A 22,596-nucleotide genomic window follows, 5' to 3' on the forward strand; every position below is an offset into this window, starting at 1 on the left:
TTCCCTCATTTTTAAAAAAAAATTAAGAGATATTAAGATGTACAGATCAATCGTAAAAGTTAACTAGTCCACCATGTGTCCCCCTGCTGCCCTCTCCACGCACTTTTCTCCTCACTAAAAGTTTAAACTAGGACAGCTGTCAAAACAGTACAACTGTGTTCACCAAATATTCTAAAGTTATGGTTTCTTTTCATCATTCTGCCCACTCCAAGGCTGATATTTAAGAGGTGGGGAAAGCAGAATGGGAAACTGATCTGCAAGAAGTTGCCCATCAAAGTTCCTAGATGCACTCCTCCGATGGCAGCCCCAGCCATTTAAGATTCTAAGTACAATAACCCTCAGGCCAATTCTCATCATGGGGAAGGTGAGGGGGGAAAAAAGGGCAGGGTGTTCAATTTGTACACAGTACATGAGATATCAAGGGGAAACACTATTGCTCAGTAAGCCCATAGCGTTTAAGAAACTTTCAATTTTGATAGGATTCTATAATGCATCTTATTGTACTGAGAAATTCCAGTTTTGCATTATTAAACCAATATTAACGCACCCCCACCCCCGATTAGTGTTCCAGTGAAACAGCATGTTTCCTGCAAAAAGCTTGTGAAGGAAGTACATAAATGTGCATTGTTCACCTTCTACACTTATGAACCAAATCATATGAAACTGTTTGGCTACAAGGTGAACCAGGCCATATTAAATTTTGTTTCAAGTTTACACAATATGAGTCAAACCAGTAACATGAAGTTGTTCTGTTATGAGCTTGCTTGTAAAAGTTGTTTTGCTGTTCTACTGCTTGAATGAGGTATGCCTGGTATGTAAGCAGATAAGAGAAAGACGACAGCAACAGACTACCCTAATAACAAGAGCAGGAGTGAAGGCGTCAGTATCATCCTGTTCTAATGACCAAAGAATGCAGATCCAGGACCCTAAAGCATAGGGGAGAATGCCTGTGTATACAAACTGTTTTGTGATAAATGACTCAAGCATGACACAGAAAGATCTACAGAGATGCAGGAGAATCACCTTCAATAAAAGATGGGTGAGTGCAGGGGCATACAACAGGTGGAGAAGGATGAGACCTGAGCACCTGGTAAGGGGGTGGAGTTGATGGGAGTGCTGGGAACACAATTGATGGGGTCCCCTGTCCAGAAGGTCTATCCTAGAGGATGGCTGGCTGGAGGGGCAGAGAGACAGCCCCATCACTCCTACCCTACCCCTGTCATTGCCTGCCCCGCTTAAGTCAGGGCTAGGGCGACCATATCTCCCTGTCCCAAATACAGGACAGAGAGGTATGGGGGGGAGGGTGGCTCCTACCGGATGCGCCAAACCCCGGGGAAGCGGCAGCCCCGGGCACTCCTGGCCCTGGAGACGCAGCAGCTGCTGGTGCTCCCAGCCTCACCCCCAGTCCTCCAAAGGCCTAAATATGGGACAATTCATCCCTTTCAAAAATTAAGTCGGGACGCCCTTTTGGCATCCCAAATTCAGTACCATCCAGCCCAATACGGGATGGATTGTCACCCTAGTCAGGGCCCACTCACCTGCCCCATCCTGGCTATGCCACTGCTATTGAACACAGCGAAGATTATAGCCCTCAGGATTCTGAACTCCGCCAGATTTCTCCTTCTCACAAGTCTTCTATTTCCACTATTTGCCTACAAATTCTAACTTAAAATAGCAGCTCAAATGGACTTTTATGATGCAAAAAAGTCATGCTCCATGAATATTTAAATGCGTTTTTTATATTTTTTAAAATATGAGTCACTTGTATTTAATATTCAAATCAGGCTTGCCCTGTACTTTGACCAAAATTTGGAATGACCTTGTTTGAAACTGTTCTTTTTCAATGTAAATTATCTGAATCGTTTACCAAACTTTGGTATATTGATAAGTGGTTTTTTAATGTCCAGTAATTTGACTCATTTTTCTCTTAACATATTAGCAGTTCAATTTTAAATCTACATTAATGTAACACTACATCTAAGAATTTGTAACGATCATTTATAGTCCTAAAAATAACTGAAATGTTGTTAGTATCAGAAAGGTAGCCAAATCAGTCTATCTTCAAAAACAACAAGAAGTTCTGTGGCACCTTACAGACTAGCAGGTAATTTGGAGCATAAGCTTAGCTCTCTCTCCCTCCTCTGTCTCTCTCACACGCATACACAAAGAGATGCTCACCACAAAAACACTAAAAACATCAGGCATGCATGATAAGGCCAAATATTTGTATGTACACATAATTAACTATAACTGAAATAAAGAGGACTGTGGAAAATATGACCCATCTACTTTTTTCATGAATATAAATATAAAATTTCCAAAGACAGAGCAAGTCTATGAACAGTAGCTTAAAGAATGTTTAGAAGTTTCTCACAACAGTGATTACCTGAAAGACAGAACTTCTCTCTTCCTTCTCTAAAAATGGCAACTCCTCTTAATATTAATTCTTTACATTCACACTCTATTTCTAGGACACAGAGTTTCATGAGGCACTTTCTAATACATGACTTAAACACAATTTCAAATTCAGACTAATTTTACTATCTAAACTGTGTTGAAGGATTATCCTTTTTAATTCAAAACTACAGAAAGCATTCATCAGTTTAAAGCAGACCCTCTATACTGACCTATTTTATGAAGATGGTCCAAGCCCAACAACAGATGGCAGCATGCTTTCACAAGAGGCAACCTCTCCACAAATATGCAAGAACTTAAGTATTCAGATCCTCCTCCTGTCTTATGCATTGTACTCCCTCTTTTCAGTGTTCCAGTGAGTTCATTGCTCAATCTTACTTTCCATTTTGCTACTATTTGCTGTTCTGGTTTGGTTTCATTTCTCAGTAAATGACGCAGTTTCTTTTGTAGCCACACCCTTGTTTTCACATTGCTAGGGGGGATTTCTTCCATATTTACACAGCGGGCAAATGTATTTTGACATTGCTGTAAGATATGTAGTATGAATCATCATGACTCTATCAGTATGCGGCACAACTAGCCTTCTAAATTCTAGTAATTGATAATGGCAAAAGGAGTCAAAAGAGGCAAAGGAGTTGAATTTAAAAAGGAAAGAAGGCCTTCACAGAATAACAGCTTTGTGTTCAATTTCATTCAGTTTGAGCAGACAGCTTTACCCAGTCCTAAAGCAAGCTGAGCAAATAAGGCATTGTTTATCCCAGCCCTGTAGCCACTGGTGTAGTTCCAACAGTGCAAATGTAATTACACCCGTGTAACAGGATTTCTACCAACCAAAAAGAAAGGATAAACTGAACTATTACGAATCCCATCTATGCTAGAGGTTTGTACTGGAACAGCTGAACTGCCAGTTCTGTTTTCCATTTTTTATTTTCACTGAGGTATACCAAGCCTAAATTCTTAACACGAAGATTTACTCTGCAACAATCATTATCTGTTCCTATACATTACATACAGGTTGAATCTCTCTAATACGGCACCATGGGAACCTGACTGGCGCCAAAAGAGGGAATTTGCTTGACCACAGGAGGTCAATATTTTCTAGCACATCACCAACACTTACACTGCTTACTGGGCTCTGAGAAGACATTTGGGGTAAATTACAGCTAAATACCAGAAGAGAACAATGTGAGCCAGGACTGGTGGCTGGAAACAAAGTTCCTGGGACCACAGAAAACTTGGCTACACCCCTGATAAGTGGTCAGCCAGCTAACTAAAATCATGCCAGATTACAGATGTTCCTGGACAAGTGCATTCCAGATTAGAGAGGTTCAATCTGTGCTAGGTAAACTATCAAGGTAACTTACAATACATTTGCCTATTATTTACATGGGAAATTAATACTAGATATCCTGTTACATATGATTTTTACTCTTTCCTATCTACTCTCTAAGGTAAGACTCATGTCTGGTCTTGTTGCCAAGGTTCAAACTGTTGTAAGTGATGTGAACTGGAATTTTCCATCTGAACTTCATCAGAAGCCTGCCCCAGTATTAAGTGTATTTCTGTAAACTCCATCTTTAGCAATCACATTAAAGCACGAGACCCTAATGTTTCATACTATAAAGTTGCTGGTGTGAAGAAATTCTGAGAAGACACCCAGTGGCAACTTTTATGTTTGTGGAGAGGAAATGTAACCTGAATGCACAACGAAAACAATGAAATAGGACAGAAAAATAAAAAGCTACTTTTTGAATGCTGGGGCTGGAAATATTGCAGTCTTGGTCACTCGAACAGCAGTACACAATGACTGGCCAAACTCCTGTGGCTGAAACTGAACTGGTAGAGGCAGCAAGCAGGGATATTTTCTGGCCCCAGAGATAGTATCAGTTAGAAGTCTTTCTTCCAATGAGCCTCAAACAATCTGCATCAACTCTAGGTCTCTCTTCCTCCCCTAGAACAACAGCTCGACCTCTGCCCAATCAATTTTCAACTATTTAATCAAATCAGTGGGGGGAAAAAATGCAAGGCTGTAACCAGCTTGCATCATGGGAGAAATCTGCATGGAATTCAGCTTCATGATGCAGCAGGATAAATGACCTGAATAAAGCTGCTAGGTTTTCAGAAGGGACTATGGCAGGGATGGGGACAATAAACACTCTGCAAGCCAGACAAGGTTTGCCAGAGTAAGTCCTCAGCAGGTTGTTGGTGCTTTATTCACCTGTACATCTGCAGCTCCCAAAGGCTGCAGATCAGGTTTCTGACCAATTGAAGCAGCAGGAAACAATGTCCTGGTCCACACTGCTTCTTGCAGCTCCCATTGGCTGGGAACAGGGATCTGCAGCCAACGGGAGCTGCAAGCAGCCAGCCAGGAGCTAACCAGGGCAAACCACCTCTGGCTTATTGCCTATCCCTGGAATATGGTCATCTAATACTCATCAAGGTAAGTGAACCTGGGACAGTTTGTAAGGACTAAATGATAAAATTGGTCTATCAAAAAAGTCCTCATTATTCACAATTATTGAAAAATACTGCAAAATTCAACTTTTCTTATGACAATACACTTGGGCTAAGTCTACGCTACAGAGATCTTTCGAAAGAAGTCCTTATGGAAGATATCTTCAGAAAGAGCCTCTTTCAAAAGTGTGTGTCCACACACAAAAAAGTGGATCAAAAGAGTGATCTACTCCTTGGAAAAAGAGCATCCACATAGCCCCTGCTCTTTCAAAAGAACAGGCCAGGGAGCGAAAAATCACGTGCCATGAGGACTGCTCTTTCAAAAGAAGGCCTTCTTCCTGAAACAGGAATAGAAGTGTGCTTTCAAAAAGAACACTATGTTCTTTCAAAATGCTTTCGAAAGAACACACATTGTATGTAGACGCTCTGTGGGATCTTTCAAAAGAGCCCCCATCTTCTGAAAACTCCTTCGAAAGGCCTTGCTAGTGTAGACGCAACCTTGAGGTTTCAATGTGCTTATCTGAAGACGAAAGTTAACAGCACATCCATATATTTTTACAAATAATTCCCACTTCTAATCAGTAACAAAACAATTTAATGATTAAAGTAACCTTAATACTGTGTTTTTGATGACAGCTCTGGTCCTTCGAGTCAGGTTGTATTTTCCTCTTGTCTTTGTCTATTTCTTTTGATTCTTGAGAAATGAATAAATCAGACTGTGAAGAACCACATTCTCTAAGAAAAATAAAATATTTTCAATGTCAACCAGATAGGCAATATTTAAGACTACGAACTGTACCTGTACTGCAAACAATCCCAACAGATAGATCACAGATACTTTAGACATATTTAAAGATGTGGTCACGTAACCAGCTCTTGGAAGTCTTTCAGACTAGTGACCACTAAAGAAGTGCTCAGTGAAGTGATGTTTTCTATAAAGACTGTACATTTATGAGATTTCTGTTTACAAATAAATTATACTCAATATGCTATTGCAAACGTTACTTTTGCAATATAGAAAGAGGCAAGTTTCTTTGGGTCCTTTTTTTTTTTTTTTTTGAAAAAAACTGATTTTAATTGTAATTACTGTGTTCTTTTTTTATAATGGCACGTGACATAAAACGTACAAGTGTAACAGTAAAATTCAATGCACCTTTCAAAGAAAAAAGTTTAGTCAACTGGCATGCACTTTAACACAGCTAAACTAAGAGGCTGCATCTACACTACCCCACCCTTTCGGAAAGGGCATGTAAGTGCAGCGGATCGAAAATGCACGAGGTGTTGATATGGCAAGTCAGCATCACATCTGCATAATGACAGCCACTTGTGCTGCTTTCAAAATGCAGAATAGCCGTTCAGTCAGGGTTCCTTCAAAAGGAAGCCCCACTTCAAAAGCATCCTTCTTCCTAATTCATATCAATGCCTCATGAGCATTTTCAATCCAGTGCATTTACGTGCGCCTTCCGTAAGGGAGGGGTAGTGTAGACATAGGCAGATTGACTAATAGGAGAAAGACGGAATGAAACACTTTCAAGGTCAAATGCTATCTTCTTTCCTGAAAGATACACTGCAAAACTCAGATTGCTCAATAGGCGTACATGTTAAACTTCACCTGTGCTAAAAATTAATCTACGATGAATACATACACATCGCTGGTGCTTAATTACTCCATATATCTGGGATTCAATGTGGTTTTAACACTCAGGGATTTGTCTGTACTTTAGCTGAATGTAAATTAAAAATTTTCATGCTTTAAATGTAACACATTTCCTAGTCTGCTTCCACCAAGGTGGGCTGGAGTAAAGTTACGTTTTCAGGGTTTTTTAGATTTACAATTTATAACAGGAGAAAACTAAAAAATCTCAAGAAAATATCCTAGAAGTAGCAGTAGTCAGCACAAAAATAACTGAAATACATTTTTAAAGCACTCCGTTTCCTACACTCTTCTGCCACTACCTCTCATTCTGGTTAACAGGCAACAGACACTGCTTGGTTCAGACACTTGCCTCTTCCTTTTCATTTTCACTTGTTAGTTTATAACATAGTAATTCAAGCAAACTATTTAAACCCATATTAATTTTAGATTAATTGCACTGATTTTTATAAATAAAGATAAATCTGGATTTAACTTACTTTTTGTCAAAAAATGATTTCTTTGTTCTGTGCTTACTTGCTTTCACACCTAAAGAAATTTAATACAGAAAACGCTGATCCAGTGACTGAAAAATGTTACTTCATTTGAAAGGCAAGTTGCAGTTTAAGGTATTTTTCTGTATTAAGAAAACGTATAAAGACAAAAAAGTTACCTTTAGTTTCTTCCATTTCCTTCCTTAACCTTGTGTTTTGCAGAATAAGATCCTTAACTCGCTCAGGAATATTCTTGCAGAGTTCCTGGGCTCTCTCATTAGCTTCCAGGGCCCTTTCATGTTCTCCCAGCAGAGAGAGAGCCTCACAGAAGCGATAATGACCCTAATGTGAACATAAATGTATAATGTTAAAAGTTGGTGATTCTTTTGAAAAATAAAAATACTAATCTATACAGAAAAGAACATCTTAGCAGACTAAACAAATTAAAGTTCTAACATAACAAGTAACATATGTTACTGTCTGTTCTAGCCCACCATTGAATAGCCAGTGTTACATAAGATTTGCCACATCAAAGCAGACTAGTGGCCCATCAAGTCTATTATACGATTGCTGATTTTAGAGAAAAATAAAGATACTTTTCCCTAATCGCCAATACTACTTTTGCACTGGAACAACTGAGTAATAAACCATATTTATATCTTTTTAGAATAAATTTTGAGAACCAGACTTTTTTCACTGTTCTGCTCATTCTATTATAAAGTGTTGTGCATATTTGACATCTATGGGACAACATATTTAATTTATCAGAAGTGTTGAAAATCCACAGTGTTCTCTCTAGTCCACAGCCTCCCAAACAAAGAAACACCAACCAATAATATTAAAAAGAAAATCATAACTTTTACTCTTTTTTTTAAAAAGTTTACTCTGATTAATGAGCTGAGCTCCTTACACTTCTATGAGAGCCACCCCAAGTGGAGAAAGCACTATCTTATTCCCAACCTATGGATCCCAACCAAAACATGGGTGGTGATTATATTTTCTGAGGGTTGCTGGCTGGGCGCTTAAGGAGCCATTTGCAGCTCCTGAGCTGCCACCTGACTCCTCCTTGACTCCCAGTCCCTGCCGCGCGGTGCTCAAATGGAATCCAATTTACTGGGTTTAACAGCCAGCGGGAGAGATCCCAAGCTCAAACCAATTCAACTGACTACCATTTAAGTCTGCAGGGCAGGGAACTGCCCTCCTGCAAGTAGGGGAAGGGAGTGGTAGGACTGGGGGAGCCAGGCAGAGCCCAAGGAAGGAGCAGTGGGGGTCAGCAGGGCAGTAGAACTCACCTGTGAGGTAGATGGAGGGTGCCAGGGTGGCTTAAGTTTAAGCCTGCTGGGGAGCAGATGGGGCTAAGAGCAGGTCAGGGCTACCCAGCTTCAAGCTGCAGGACAGCTGGGGATCCGCCCCCGCACCCAGATGGGGTCCTGCGGCTGGCACTGCTGGCCAGGGCTCCACAAACCAGAGAGCTTCCAGCCATGGAGCTGCGAGATCCCCGCCCACCCCCTCCAGGATTTGGAAATCTTACACAGGACAGGCAGCCCTGGTGGAGATCCTGTGGGTGGTTCTGCCTGTCCCACATAAATCTGGCAACATTAGCTGAGAGGGTATTAAGCCTGGGGGAGGTTCAGGGGACCTGAAAGGGGTTTAAGACGATGAGGGTTGCATTTTTCCAAGGGGATAACACTTCCCCACCCACCCCCTCCCCTGGTTTTGAGTTGACTTGGGTCAGCAAGTCTTCCAGAATTTTCAAAATGGGTCCCCATCTTAAAAAGTTTGGGAACCACTGTCTTGTACTTAGTAAATTATACCAGATAGTCTTTTTACTACAAACAGAATTGCCAAATTTACATTAAACTAACCTTTGGCCAATTAGGCTTCAAAATAGTGGCCCATTTTCCATCAATAAGGGCTCGCCTTTTTTAAAAAAAGAAATATTTATTAGCATCACAGTACTACCTAGATTCTAGGGCTGCACTGTTTCATATATTACATAGACATAAAGAAAACTCCTGTCCTAAAGAACTTTGAATTGAAATTTAAGACGACAGAAAGTAAGCATATATATCAAACATATGTAGGGAGGACTAAAACAGAATAACGACACAATACTAGCTAGCATTAAGTATGGTACACCAGCTGCCTGACCATCAAGTTTTTTGTAGTCATCATGACAGACAGGAGTTGTAAGGAGGGATCTGAAAGTGGACAATCAGTTCGCCTTGCGTGCATTAAACACAGAGTTCAGCATCACAATACCATGCAAAAGGATGCCTAAGGAGAAAACAAGTATTTTGATGCATCAGAGAAGGGATGAGAAAGTGGACACATGCAAGGAAGAATTGATGTGGTCAAAACAAGCCAGCAAAATTCATGAGCGGCATTTTAAATGGTTGTAAGAGGGGCAAAACAGGATTTGTCAAGGACAGAAAGGAGGCTACTGCAGCAACTCAGATGCCAGACGAAAAAAGATCTGGAAAAGAGATTTTTAGCTGTGTGGACAGAAAGGAAAGGAGGGATTTATGAAGGAAATAGTAACAAGATGTGAGCACAATTTGGATGTGAGCATCTAGACAGAGGGATGAATCAAAGACAACATCATCTAAATCATGGTCTTGGGTAAAAGGGAAACTGAGTCTATGGTGAATAAAAGTGGGAGGGGAAAAGGCTTGTATGAGGAGAAATCAAAACCAGACATCTACAAGGAAAGGCCAAGGAGAAAAGATGAGATTTTTCAGTTTGGACAGGAGGCAGATCAGGAGAGCAGCAGTAAATCTGTGTCATAAGAATAAAAATAATCCCTGAAGTCATATTTAGGATTAAGAATGAAAATGAAGAGGATTCTTAATGAAACTCTACAGAAGTGGTTGGAGAGGACTATTCAAGGCATCCTTCAGTCTGCATAGACTATAGATCGCGCCCTTCATAATTCCATTTAAGATCATCATTTGCAGAGTTGACTGTGACTGTGGAGGCCCACAGGAGAGTGACAGCCCTTGCTGTAGTGGGTGTCTGGCAGGTCCTTGCTATCCTTGCCACGGGCTCGCTTCTCCTCTGCCATCTGTCTGATCTTCATCTCGCCCTTCTGAAGGCCTTTGTGTAGTTCCTGCTTCCAGATGCTGCGGTTGTCTGCCAGCTCTTCCCAACTACCTGGGTCGATGTCTACCTCCTTGGAGGTCCCTCTTACAGACGTCTTTGTAGCACAACTGGGGGCGTCCGGGAGGTCTTTTGCCAGAGGCTAGCTCGCCGTACAGGATGTCTTTCGCGATCCTTCCATCATTCATCCTGTGGACATGGCCAAACCAGAGGAGCCACCGCCGCCTGAGGAGGGTATGCATGCTGGAATTCCAGCTTGCTCGAGGACGGCGTCGTTGGGCACTCTGTCCTTCCATGATATCCCAAGAATGTGCCTGAGGCAGCATAAGTGGAAGACATTCAGCCTCTTTTCGTGGCGGGCGAAAAGAGGTCCAAGACACACTGCCGTAGAGGAGGGTGCTGAGGATGCAGGCTCTGTAGACTTGCATTTTGGTGTGAGTGTACAGCTTGTTGTTGTTCCACAACTCTCTTGCTAAGTCTGAACAGAGTTGTGGCTACTTTTCTAATCCTCCTGTTTAGCCGAGACTCCAGCAACAGGGTGTCGGTGATGGTGGACCCGAGGTAAGTAAACTCGTGGACGACCTGTAGTGTGTAATTGTCAGCGCTGATTGATGGAGGTTCAGCAACGTCCTGACCAAGTATGTTCGTCTTCTCCAGGCTGATGGTAAGCCCAAAGTCCTTGCATGCTTTGGAGAACTGATCCAGCAGTTTTTGAAGCTGGCCTTCTGTGTGTGTCACTACAGCAGCGTTGTCTGCAAACAGCATGTCTCTAATGAGCACTTCTCACACCTTAGACTGAGCCTTCAGCCTTGCAAGATTAAACAGTTTCCCGTCAGATCTTGTGTGCAAAAAGATGCCCTCTGTTGGGGATCCAAAGGCATGCTTCAGGAGGAGTGCGAAGAAGATCCCGAACAATGTCGGAGCACTAACACATCCTTGTTTGACACCGCTCCTGATGCTGAAGGCATTTGATGATGTGCCATCATATTGGATGGTTCCTCTCATGTCTTTGTGGAAAGACTGGATCTTCTTCAGTAGCCATGGTGGACAGCCTACCTTGTGGAGCAATTTAAACAGTCCTTCCCTACTGACCGAGTCAAAAGCCTTGGTCAGGTCGACAAAGGCGACATAGAGTGGCGTCTTCTGCTCCCTGCATTTCTCCTGCAGCTCTCACAAGGAGAAGGTAACGTCAATGGTAGATCTCTCAGTGCGAAATCCACACTGGGATTCAGGATAGACCCTCTCAGCGAGCTTCTGGAGTCTGCCGAGGATGACACGAGCAAACAATTTACCAGTGATACTTAGAAGGGAGATTCCACGGTAATTGTTGCAGTCACTTCTGTCTCCTTTGTTCTTATGCAAGGTTACAATGTTGGCATCCCGCATATCCTGTGGAACCTCACCCTCTCTCCAGCACAGGCACAGCAGCTCATGTAGGGGTTCCAGGAGTGTGTCCAAGGCACACTTGATTACCTCTGGTGGTATACCATCCTGGCCAGGGGCCTTTCCTACTGCAGTGCTGTCAATAGCTTTCTTCAATTCAACCACAGTTGGCTCCTGGTCCAGCTCATCCATGACTGACAGGAGCTCGACAGCGTTGAGGGCTGTATCAACCACAGTGTTCTTGCAGGAGTACAGCTCGGAGTAGTGCTAGACCCGGCACTCCATCTGTTTGGCTTTGTCAGCGATGACTTCACCAGATTTGGATTTCAGAGGTGCCGTCTTGTTCTGGATGGGTCCCACTGCCTTCTTTATGCCCTCGTACATTCCCCTGAGATTACCAGAGTCAGCACAGGTCTGGATACTGATGCACAGCTTAAGCCAGTAGCTGTTGGCACAGCGCCTGGCTGTCTGCTGTACTATTTTTCTGGCTACTCTGAGTGCTTGCTGGATACTCTGACTCGGTGAGCGTTTATACTCCAGGGCTGTGTCTACACGTGCACGCTACTTCGAAGTAGCGGCACTAACTTCGAAATAGCACCCGTCGCGGCTACACGCGTCGGGCACTATTTCGAAGTTAACTTCGACGTTAGGCGGCGAGACGTCGAAGTCGCTAACCTCATGAGGGGATCAGAATAGCGCCCTACTTCGACGTTCAACGTCGAAGTAGGGACCGTGTAGACGATCCGCGTCCCGCAACGTCGAAATTGCCAGGTCCTCCATGGCAGCCATCAGCTGGGGGGTTGAGAGACGCTGTCTCTCCAGCCCGTGCGGGGCTCTATGGTCACCGTGTGCAGCAGCCTTTAGCCCAGGGCTTCTGGCTGCTGCTGCTGCAGCGGGGGATTCATGCTGCATGCACAGGGTCTGCAACCCGTTGTCGGCTCTGTGGATCTTGTGCTGTTTAGTGCAAGTGTGTCTGGGAGGGGCCCTTTAAGGGAGCGGCTGGCTGTTGAGTCCGCCCTGTGACCTTGTCTGCAGCTGTGCCTGGCACCCTTATTTCGATGTGTGCTACTGTGGCATGTAGACGTTCCCTCGCTGCGCCTATTTCGATGTGGTGCTGCGCAACGTCGATGTTGAACATCGACGTTGCCAGCCCTGGAGGACGTGTAGACGTTATTCATCGAAACAGCTTATTTCGATGTCGCCACATCGAAATAGGCTACTTCGATGTAGGCTTCACGTGTAGACGTAGCCCAGAAGTGCAGTGCGCTTCTTTTCGATGACTGAAATCATCTCATCGGAGTTAGATTCAAACCAGTCGTTTGTGTTTCCAGCTCTTCTTCCAAACACTGACAAGGCCGTATTGTAGACTGGGTCCCTCAGAAGCTGCCATCTGGATGTTGCATCAGCACCCCCAGGACTGCTGTGCAGATTTTTCTCAAGGGTCCCTCTGAACATTTTGGCTTTTTCTAAGTTTGCTGTCTTTCTGGCATCAGTGTGGGGCAGTCCAGTTGGTTTAAAATGGTACAGCTTCTTGGGTCTCAGCTTGAGCTTGGAGCAGACTAGTGAATTATCTGTATCACAGTCGGCACTATGGTAGCTGCATGTCAGTAGGAGATTTTTGATGTTGTCGCATCTGGTGATGACCAAGTCTAATTGGTGCCAGTGTTTCGAGCGTGGGTGTTTCCATGACACTGTGCTGTGGCTTGGTTTGGAAAAATGTGTTTGGAATGCACAGATTGTGGTATGTGCAAAGTTCGAGGAGACGCTGTCCGTTGTCATTCATTTTTCCCACACCGAAGTGAGCTAGGCAAGAGGGTCATGAATCACGATCAGCTCCAACTCTTGCACTGAAGTCACCCAAAAGGTACAATTGTTCACGAGCAGGTATTTGTACTATGGCAGCACTGAGCTTGTCATAGAACTTGTTCTTTGCTTCTGGTGTGGCGTTCAGGGTTCAGGCGTAAGCGCTGATCAGGTGGACGGGACTGGCACAGGTTTGAAGTTTGACCTGAAGGAGTCTTTCTGATCTGCCCATGACTAGTTCCACCATTTGCAGAAGGGTGTTTCTGATGGCAAAGCCGACACCATGCTCCCTGGGATCCTCTTGGGCTTTGCCCTGCCAGAAAAAGGTGTAGTCCTTTTTCTTTAGGGATCCCAAAGCTGCGAGTCACGTCTCCTGCAAAGTGGCGATGTCAGCTTGGAGCCTCTTCAGCTCCTCATTGATGACAGAGGTCTTTCAGGAGTCGCTGATGTCGTGAAGATCTTCAGTCAAACTGGTCCGTACATTCCAGCAAGCAAGCTTGAAACTTTGAAGATTTCCTTTTCTTCATAATTTTCTTGTTGGTTTGTCTGGTGCTCATTTCAGTCACTTGTCAGGTTTGGGAACCTTAAGCCTCATGCACCCAGTGAGGCAAGTGAACTGTGGCGAGACAGTACCCTACTGGCTGGGGACTGCCCAGCTTAAGGCGGGCCATGACTGTCCAATGAGATGTGATGATCTCTCTCACCGCTGGAAGCAACCCGTGGCACTCGTTCTCAAAACCAATCGAGCAAGAGCTTATAAACAGTATCTGTTGCCTCTCGTGTTGGTTCAACGCTGTTAAGCAGTCCTGGAGTACCTCTCCAGAAGCGAGCCTGGGCAATTTTTATGGACACCAGGCCCCACCCTCGGCTTTACTGATATAGTCCAAAGGAAAGGATAACCTCTACGTCTGGTACCAGCTCAGCTGCAGGAATTGCTGGGACAGTGCCAGAAGTTGACACAGAACCACCTTAGGACTCCCCTCTGGATTTTCTGTCAGGGTTTACTGCCTTAGCCTTACTCCTTCCCAGAATAACCCACAAGGCAGTGGGGGGCATCTTCCTCTGCCTTCATAGGAGTTGTCGATTTGAAGCACCACACCTCCTGGTCTGCCATTGAGACTGTGCATTAGAAGGGAGCAGGAACAAGTCCCTCCATAAGGTTGGTATGAGAGACAGACCAGACCCTCCTCACTGTGTTTCGCCTGCGAGCTGACGCAGTTGCCCAGGGGATGGTGTCGCTGTAATGCACAACAGTTGCTAGGAGCCAACAGTGAGAGTTGAGTGGTGGGTAAGGACAAGTGCTTCCATCCACCTGAAAAGGCGCAGCTGCTGGAGAGTCAAAGGTACTACCTCTACCCGAGACACCCCCATATCCCCCGTTGGAGAGGACAGTCATGCAAGTAAAGGGAAAACAAGGTTTAACTGAACAGCATGGTCAACAGTGTTACAGACAGTGAGGACAGGGTACTGGTTCTGAGTTTTACCAAGAAGAGTTCATTACAAATTTTGGCAAGACCTATACCACGAAAAGAAAGCCTGACTGAAGAGAATCTACAATGGCAAAGGGGGAGAGGAACTGCCAGAGTAGACTCCGGACTGCCAGAGTAAACAATGCATGCATTCAACTGGCATAGAAATGAAGGGAAAAAGGGACAATAGCTGAAGAAACAAGCAGGTAACTGAGGGTTTTTGCTTTTCTATGATGGGATAAACTAAAACATTCTTGTGCTATAAGGCAAGGTAGCATGAGCAGAGTTTGACCACCAGGAAAATGGAGAGGGTCAGAGTGGAAGCAAAGTGCATCGGGAGATGGAATGGGATCACTGGAATAGGGGAAAAGATCAGATGAGCTTTAATCTAATTTTATTTATCCAAAACATACATTTTTTCTGAACATGTTTACATCTTTCAAGTTCTCAACCATATTCTCCCTGTAAAATGTCCTTTCAAATTAATGGAAACACAACCGCACAAGATAAATAAAACTTCTGGATGTCTATGCTCAGACAAACAGCAATAAAATACAAGGTAAAAGTTTAAATTTAAATGTGAAGCCTAACAAAGTACTTAGATGACAACACATCTCACACTTTTTCAGTCAGCCTGAAGATAACCAGTTTTATCCAGTCTCCTTTATACTGTGCCATTATTACATCAAGAAGCCAAGCACTGTATCTTTAAGGAATTCAAATACAACTTTACCAAGAATAGTGTCAATTCAGAGTTCAAAATTACAGAATAATTCAGCATTTCAGATTCCCCAAAAGAGTTACTTACTCATATTGTCTTGTGAGAAGAAAGCAGAGAGCCCGATTACCATAAAGAAGATGGTTTTCAGGACTTAAAAAGAAATTATAAAAAAGATGTGAGTTAATATATATTTATTAACATAAAATGACTAATCATATGGAAAAATCATTCTAATTTTTCCACAATACATTTCTCCAACCAGGTCATTTCCTCAATACATTCACACAAAACTGGGATACAATCCAACACACACTTAAACACGCTTAACTTTATTAATCTCAACCCTTCTATTGATTTCAAATGTGTAATCTCAGTAAAAGTATAGAACGCAGTCAGTTCTGAAAGTCCCATCATATGTGTCACCCCTTCACTCCACAAAAGGAGAGCTAAAAATTGTCAAGAAAGGTATATGCTCAGAACAGAAAGGAAGAGGGGGTAAAAAGGAACATAGTCAAAATAAATTCTGACTTGGCTCTGCTAAACTCATGGAAATGCAGATTAATGCTCTGAGAGGATATTTTACCATACATTTCTCTTAGTTCTTCTTCGCTTTCTCAGGCTAGAAAAAGTGCCTGAGGTAGACAAAAAGGTCAGGTGTACTATAATACATACGTCACTTTATTTGTTGCTAAAATTAATGTTTTTAAGAAAATTTATTCTTGTTTCTGAGCAATACAAAATACTTTATTAAGCCCTGTGGAATGAACTACAGTAGACTTCCTCTCCATTCCAGGATCAATCTAATGGTATCCACAGGACCTGAAGCAAAAATCAGCACAACAGAACAGACTTTTACTTTGTGATTGGTGCTGTTTCTTAAGACTTTGTTAATGTTTCCTCTGTTAAATAAAGAAAACAAAAGGATGTTTTATTCTCTTTTGACTTTCTGGAGGTTCTTCCAGCTAGTTGGAAATGTTTTTGAAGCTGATAGCTAACAAAACTCTGATAGAAAGAGAAAGACTGGCCTTGTATTGTCGGTTCTACCACAATGCCTTCAGATACACTGCATCACGTGACGTCATTTTTAAAGTTACAAACAGCTGAACGTGTATGTTTTATTTTGGTGCATTCTTGCATGTGAATGCATGTATCACTCTTGCATGTGAAGTTAGAAATATGACGTGCGAATCTGTTAAAAATGCTTAATGTGCTAATGACGGCCATTAGTGATACTGCAGAAATATAATGGCCTAGTGCTCAAAACAACAATCTTTAAATAGTTCATTTTTCCTGTAAGCCTGGGTGGTGTTTAGTCCTGCCAGGTCATGTGGACAGACTGCTTAAAGCTGGAACTCATTTTGGATCTTGTACTTATCAACTCAAGGTAAGAAAAGTTTGAGCTGAATACAAAGAAATCACACGTAGGGCAAAAGACAACAAAATTGGTAAACAAAACAATACAGGTAGTTACTAGATGCCAGCAGACACCTGTTTACCACCCAAGATGCTGGCAGGAAACACCTAAGACTGAATGGAAGGAAAGACTGGGCCCAAGCTAAGAGGCCGACTTGCTTGTGAAGGAGATGATTAGAATAAATGTTAGGCTAAGAATTTGCATGTAACGAGTTTTAGTGTATTAGGCATAACAGGCGTGTTTTGTTTATTTTGACTTAGTAATTCATTTTGATCTGCTTTCACTTGCATTCATTCAAATCCTATTTTTATATTTAATAAAAACATGTTTATCATCAATTCCTCTTTAAATAATGATTACCTTGGGCTGAGGGGAAGTCACAGCAGTACATGTCTTTTTCTTTGATAAACAGAATGAACATCATCTGAGTTTTCTCTGTGTAAAACTTATATACAAATTCAGATGGATTTATCTGGACTTTGAGGATGTGTCCCAGAATGCCGTCAAGGACCTATAGCTGAGCCCTCCCAGAGCTGAGCTGATTCATTGTCTGTGTTACTCTGCTTGGGGTCCATTATCCAAATTCATGTCTTTGCTGTGGAAGATCAGAGCTTCTCACCCAGCAAGACCTGAGCGCAGGTGGTCGAGCCCAGTGATATGAAGGGAACCTCTGCGATTAAACCCATCACACTCTTGCAATGTCTAGAATGCAAAGAAAGGACTGCCTTGTGTCTTGGGAAGAGTGATTCATGGTATAGGCTAATTGAGGTGGGATAAGAAAGGTATTTTTCGCAAGAACTTCGTATGTGGTCATCATGTTATTGTATCTTTAAAACAAACAGTATAGAACGTGATGCAGGATGTGAGCCCCTTATTTCCTCTTCTCTTCAAGCGGATACAATGGTTACAAGAGGATGGGCAGTGGGGAGGGATTACAAGATGATCTCACAACTCGGTGAAGCCAGTGATCTGTGCTCCACTCTGCCACGCTAAGGCCTCCACATTTATTTATTGTTGAATAAAATATGTTGAATTTTTAAATACTGCACATAAAAGTTTTATTATTTTGGAGCCGAAATTTTAATTTCTGGTTCAACATTCCCTCAGGAATAAATAACAGATTCCTAGGGGGGGTGGAATTAACAAGAAAGAAAGAAAATGAGGGTGGAGGACGATAGTTCAAACTTATTCTACTCTACCCCTACAAAAATAAGAGCTTTAAAGATTAACACAGCAGATATGATAAAATGGGCTCTGCTGAGGGTTCTATCTCAGGCCAAAGGTAGTTGAGAAGGAACTGAAGGAAGTTTGGCTGCTTAGAGAAACAGAAAGCCACCAAAAAGCAGCGTGAATCAAAGGGAGTGCATAGGCAGCCTAAATGGGTGCTGATATCAAAAATCTCCCATCACAGGTACAGGAATGCCAACTCACTTAAAAGTGTAGCACTCATACGAGATGTTGCTCAAAGAAGAAATCCACTTTTCTGTTTGGCACACAATCCGAGGGGGAACATTAGGAACTGCATGCCTACAATACGTGATCAGACCCTATACTCTCTCAGGTAAGAAAAATGTATAGCGCACAGTCTCTCCACAGATGCAACTGACTTGGCCAAAGTTAGTACTGTAAGGTCCCCACATTCGCAAACTTAAGGTTCGTGTACTCAATTATTCACGAGAGGCTGCTTCAGGGGCCCCAAGACAGGGAGCGCCAACAGCTGCTGCCCCCCGCCCCAATATTCACGAAATCAACATTCATGAGGATTCTGAACACCAAACCCACACAAATGTTGCGACCTCACTGTACTTGCTTGTGATAGCACTGGTAACAATTTCAACAATCCAGTGTTTTGTTGCTAGTTCATTTTATAAGGTATAGCACTATACACTAAATAAATATAAAATTTTCATGCCAATGGTAGTTTTACTTTTATTACTTCTCATTTGAAATCATAGAAGTAAAACAGTTTCCAAAACTGCCCAAAAGTTAATGTCAGGGGAGGAATAAGCAACATATACTGATGAAACCAAACATGTTCTCGAATCCTAAATATCCCACTGGGGCCAAAACTGGGCCAGCACCCCAATATCAGCTGCACCGGGAGACCTAGTGTAGACAATTATTAGACCCAGTAGCAGTTTTCAGTACTGTATCCTGTTTTTAGTGATGGGCCCATGTTTAACAGACAGTCCTGAAGGTGGCTTCTGAAGATGAAGGGCCATTTATTCATAGCTAGTAAAAGTGTTAGCATGGGTATTGCTGAATTATTATTAGTAACGGTGAATTTTATTTTTTAATTTCATTAACACAGAGATAAAGATTGTGTTTAGTCTTAAGAAAAGAAACAGATAATATGAGCACAGAAAAAGCTCTGTGCCAACTCAGGTATCATTGGTTTTTAAACGGGTAGTCAACAATATAGGACAACTCTGAAAAAGATGATAAAACATAACACACACAAAGATAATTCAGTTAGTTGACTTAGTTCTTACCAAAATTCTATGGCTTTAGTGTATGAGCAAATAGCAAAATCAAGCTTCCCTTGGGAAAACTCACAATTTCCTCTCTGTTTCATAAATTCACTTTTCTGAAAGATCAAGAACAAATATACAACCTATCAGAATTTAATCAACTGCAATGAGAACTATAAAAGCATTTAACAATAACAAGAACCTCTTCCACTTAGCAAGATAAGTGGTTCTAGTGGAGGCTTCCTACTGCCTAAACAAATCTGCTGAACAGGGATGGAGCAATGGAGCTCCACAGTATTCAACCAGGGAGCTTCCATGCCATGAAATGGAGCAACTGGAGCTCTGGTTCCAAGAGGCATTCGTTGTCCTGCATGATCAGATCTAGATAAAGAGGAAGCTCTATGGGTGAGTCCATGTACGAATGCCGGGTTGGTCAAGACAATGCCAGCCGGATCACATCAGCTAAGTCTCTGTGGATATTGAGGATGACCTTGTGAAACCAGGAAATAGGGGGAATAGGCGCACATTATCTGAACCTTCCAGGCCAGCATAAAGGCATCCGCTAGAGACCCAGGACTGTGACTGCAGAAGGAGCTAGAGAGGGGGAATTTCTTGTTGTGCTCTGTCACAAACACATCTAGCTGGGAAAACTCCCAGCAATGGAAGATGTAATGCTCGATGTTGCCCCTCACCAACCGCTAATGACTGAGGAATGATTTGCTGAGGCAATCCCACACTACATTCTGGGCTTCCGGGAGGAAGAAAAAGCCTCCACATGTCTGTAGCATGCTATGCAAAACTGCCACAGGGTCTTGAGGGCTAGATCCACATTGTCCCAGCTGAGGAGGTAGATCAAAGAAAGCCATGCCTGCAGTCACCTTAGTCTGAGCCTGGCATGTGAGACTGTGTATGTGCACGTCGCCATGTGTGCAAGGAGACTCAGGCAACTCCTCACCTTGGTCATGGGAAAACACTCAAGAGACTGGACGAGTTGTGCAATGGCGTGGAATCTGGCAGAAATGCTCTTACCACTGTTAAAGGGAGGACCGCCCCTATGGACTCTATCCTCTGGGCAGAGACAAATGTCAACTTTGCTAAGTTGATTAGGATCCCTAGCCTTTGGAATGTGCTCCTGACCCAGTGAACATGAGCTTTCACCTACTTTCTGGAGTGGCCCCTCTGCAGCCAGCCACTGAGAAAGGAAAACACCTCCACCCTCCTTTTGCGGAGAAAAGCAGCTATCCCTGACATGGATTTTGTGAAAATGTGGAGGGCAGAGGGGAGGTGCCTGTGAAGACACTAAAGGGAAGCCCCACAAACTGGTAGTGTACTTGACTTACCACAAAAGCAGAGGAAGCACTTATGTGACCATCGAATGGTGATGTGTGTGAAGAAGTGGTGTGTGTGGGGGAAGAGGGTGATGGGCTTTTTCAGGGTAGTGACTTAGCATATGTAAGCAATGGAAGTCCCTGCTCTTTGTACCCTAGGCAACCAGGTGATACCTTTGTTCCCCAGGACTCAGGAGGGAGGTGGAACCTGAGTGGTTTGAATTGGAACTGGGCAGTTGGAAAGCAGTTACTCTTGAGGCTAGAGACGAACAAAGGAGGCAGGTCCCTGGGTTCGGGGACCCCTCTCAGGTCCTCCTCTCCCAAAAATGGATTGTACTGACTGTTCCTGGTTTTCTGTCCAGATAAGTCTGTTCTACCCTGTGTCCCTGTAAATTAATAAAACCTTCTATTCTGCATGCTGAATGCGAGTCACAACTGACTGGGGATGGGTGCAGGGCCTGGTGACCCCCACACTCCGTGGCAACGTGAAAACAGGTGTCCTTCATATTAAGAGCTGCTTACCAATCCCCTGGACCCAGGGGAAGGATAACAGAACTTAGCTAAAGCATGTGGAATTTCAGCTTTACCAAAAATGTGTTGAGACTGTAAACACCCATCATGGGCCCAAAGCCCTCTTTTGTTTCTGGGAACAGAAAATAATGAGGGTAAAAACCTTGCTCCTTAAACTTGAGGGATCTCCTCTATCACCCTATGGCCAGTTGTTCCTGAAAACTATTCTTGAAAGAGGATGGAGAAGGAGAGTGTGAGGGTGCGAGGAGCAGAACTGGCAAGTGTAGCCCACTGCCACAGTGCATAGGACTCAGGAGTCTGAAGTTAAAAGGGCCTATGAACAGTGAAAATAGGATAGGAAGTTGCTAAAGAGAGTCCCACCAAAATCCTGGCTTGGAACCGGACTGGGACTTTTCAGGGCCATGGGTGTAGGCTGATGATCTGGACAGAGTTCTATGCCCGTTGTTCTTGTGTCTATGGTGGCAGGAATCCTGTTGGGGGGCAAGACTGGAAGTGCCACAGCCTTTGCTGTTGGGGCCTGAATGGTCCTATGGAACAGGACACAGAGTTAGTGGAATCTAAGGAGGCCTGAAGAGCTGTCCCTGACGCCACCTTGCCCTCATCTACCAGAGAAGCAAAGTCTGCATTAAGTCTCCTTTGGCAGAAGCTTTTTAAACTTCTGCATGGCATCCCATGTACTGAAGTTATATCTACTGAGGTCAGCTGGCTGGTTCACTGTCCTCAGTCGCAAACCCCTGGTAGCCTACACCTTGCTGCCAAAGATGTCCAGGTGCTTAGCCTCCTTGGCCTTGGAGGCCGGCACCCAAAGTTCCTGCTCGTTGACTGCCAAGACAATTAGGGAGCAAACAGGTGGGTGTGAACAGAGATACTCGTAACCCTTTGAGGCACACAGTACTTTCTCTTGACCCTTTTTGCTGTCACAAGAATAGAGGTCGTGGTTTGCTAGACAGAGAGGTTTATTTTCCTCTGCCATTTTAATAAACGGGAGGGCAACTCTCAATGGCCCTTTCATGGCCAGAATGTCAACCATAGAGTCCTCTAGTTCTGCCACTTCCTCTATCTGGCAGCCCATGTTACAGACCATGCAACGAAGCAGATCCTGGTGGGCCTTGTGGTAATGGGAGGAGATCCAGACGTGGAGGCTTCTGCCACTGCTTCCTCAGGAGATAAAGTGGAGGAAGCCACTGGGGGAGTGGGATCATACTGATCATCCGTGGGCTCTGCCACCTGAATATCACCTTCATGGCTATCCAGGGGAGCTTGGACCAGGAGGACCCTGTGGGCTGGGGAGGCTCTTGGCAATTAGTGCCCTCTACTTGGGGCATTCAATAGCGTGTTTTTGGGAGGGCGAGGAGTGGAGGTAGCCCTTGGTGACTTGGGG

General features: G+C 43.5%; 1 protein-coding gene across 5 annotated transcripts in view; it reads right to left on the reverse strand.

Moving 5' to 3' along the window:
• The window catches only part of TTC3 (tetratricopeptide repeat domain 3), a 150,077-nt gene that overhangs the window by 82,922 nt on the left and 44,559 nt on the right, over positions 1-22,596 (reverse strand). For all 5 annotated transcript variants that reach the window (XM_074996150.1, XM_074996167.1, XM_074996140.1 and 2 more), the window contains 6 exons: positions 19,378-19,472; positions 15,559-15,621; positions 8,862-8,916; positions 7,176-7,338; positions 7,003-7,051; positions 5,481-5,604 (listed from right to left, as the gene is read on the reverse strand). In XM_074996150.1, the coding sequence (XP_074852251.1) occupies positions 5,481-5,604; positions 7,003-7,051; positions 7,176-7,338; positions 8,862-8,916; positions 15,559-15,621; positions 19,378-19,472 (549 nt within the window). The remainder of the gene's footprint in view (positions 1-5,480; positions 5,605-7,002; positions 7,052-7,175; positions 7,339-8,861; positions 8,917-15,558; positions 15,622-19,377; positions 19,473-22,596) is intronic.

Source organism: Carettochelys insculpta, chromosome 1 (genome assembly GCF_033958435.1).
Source record: "Carettochelys insculpta isolate YL-2023 chromosome 1, ASM3395843v1, whole genome shotgun sequence".
Lineage (NCBI taxonomy): Eukaryota > Metazoa > Chordata > Testudines > Carettochelyidae > Carettochelys > Carettochelys insculpta.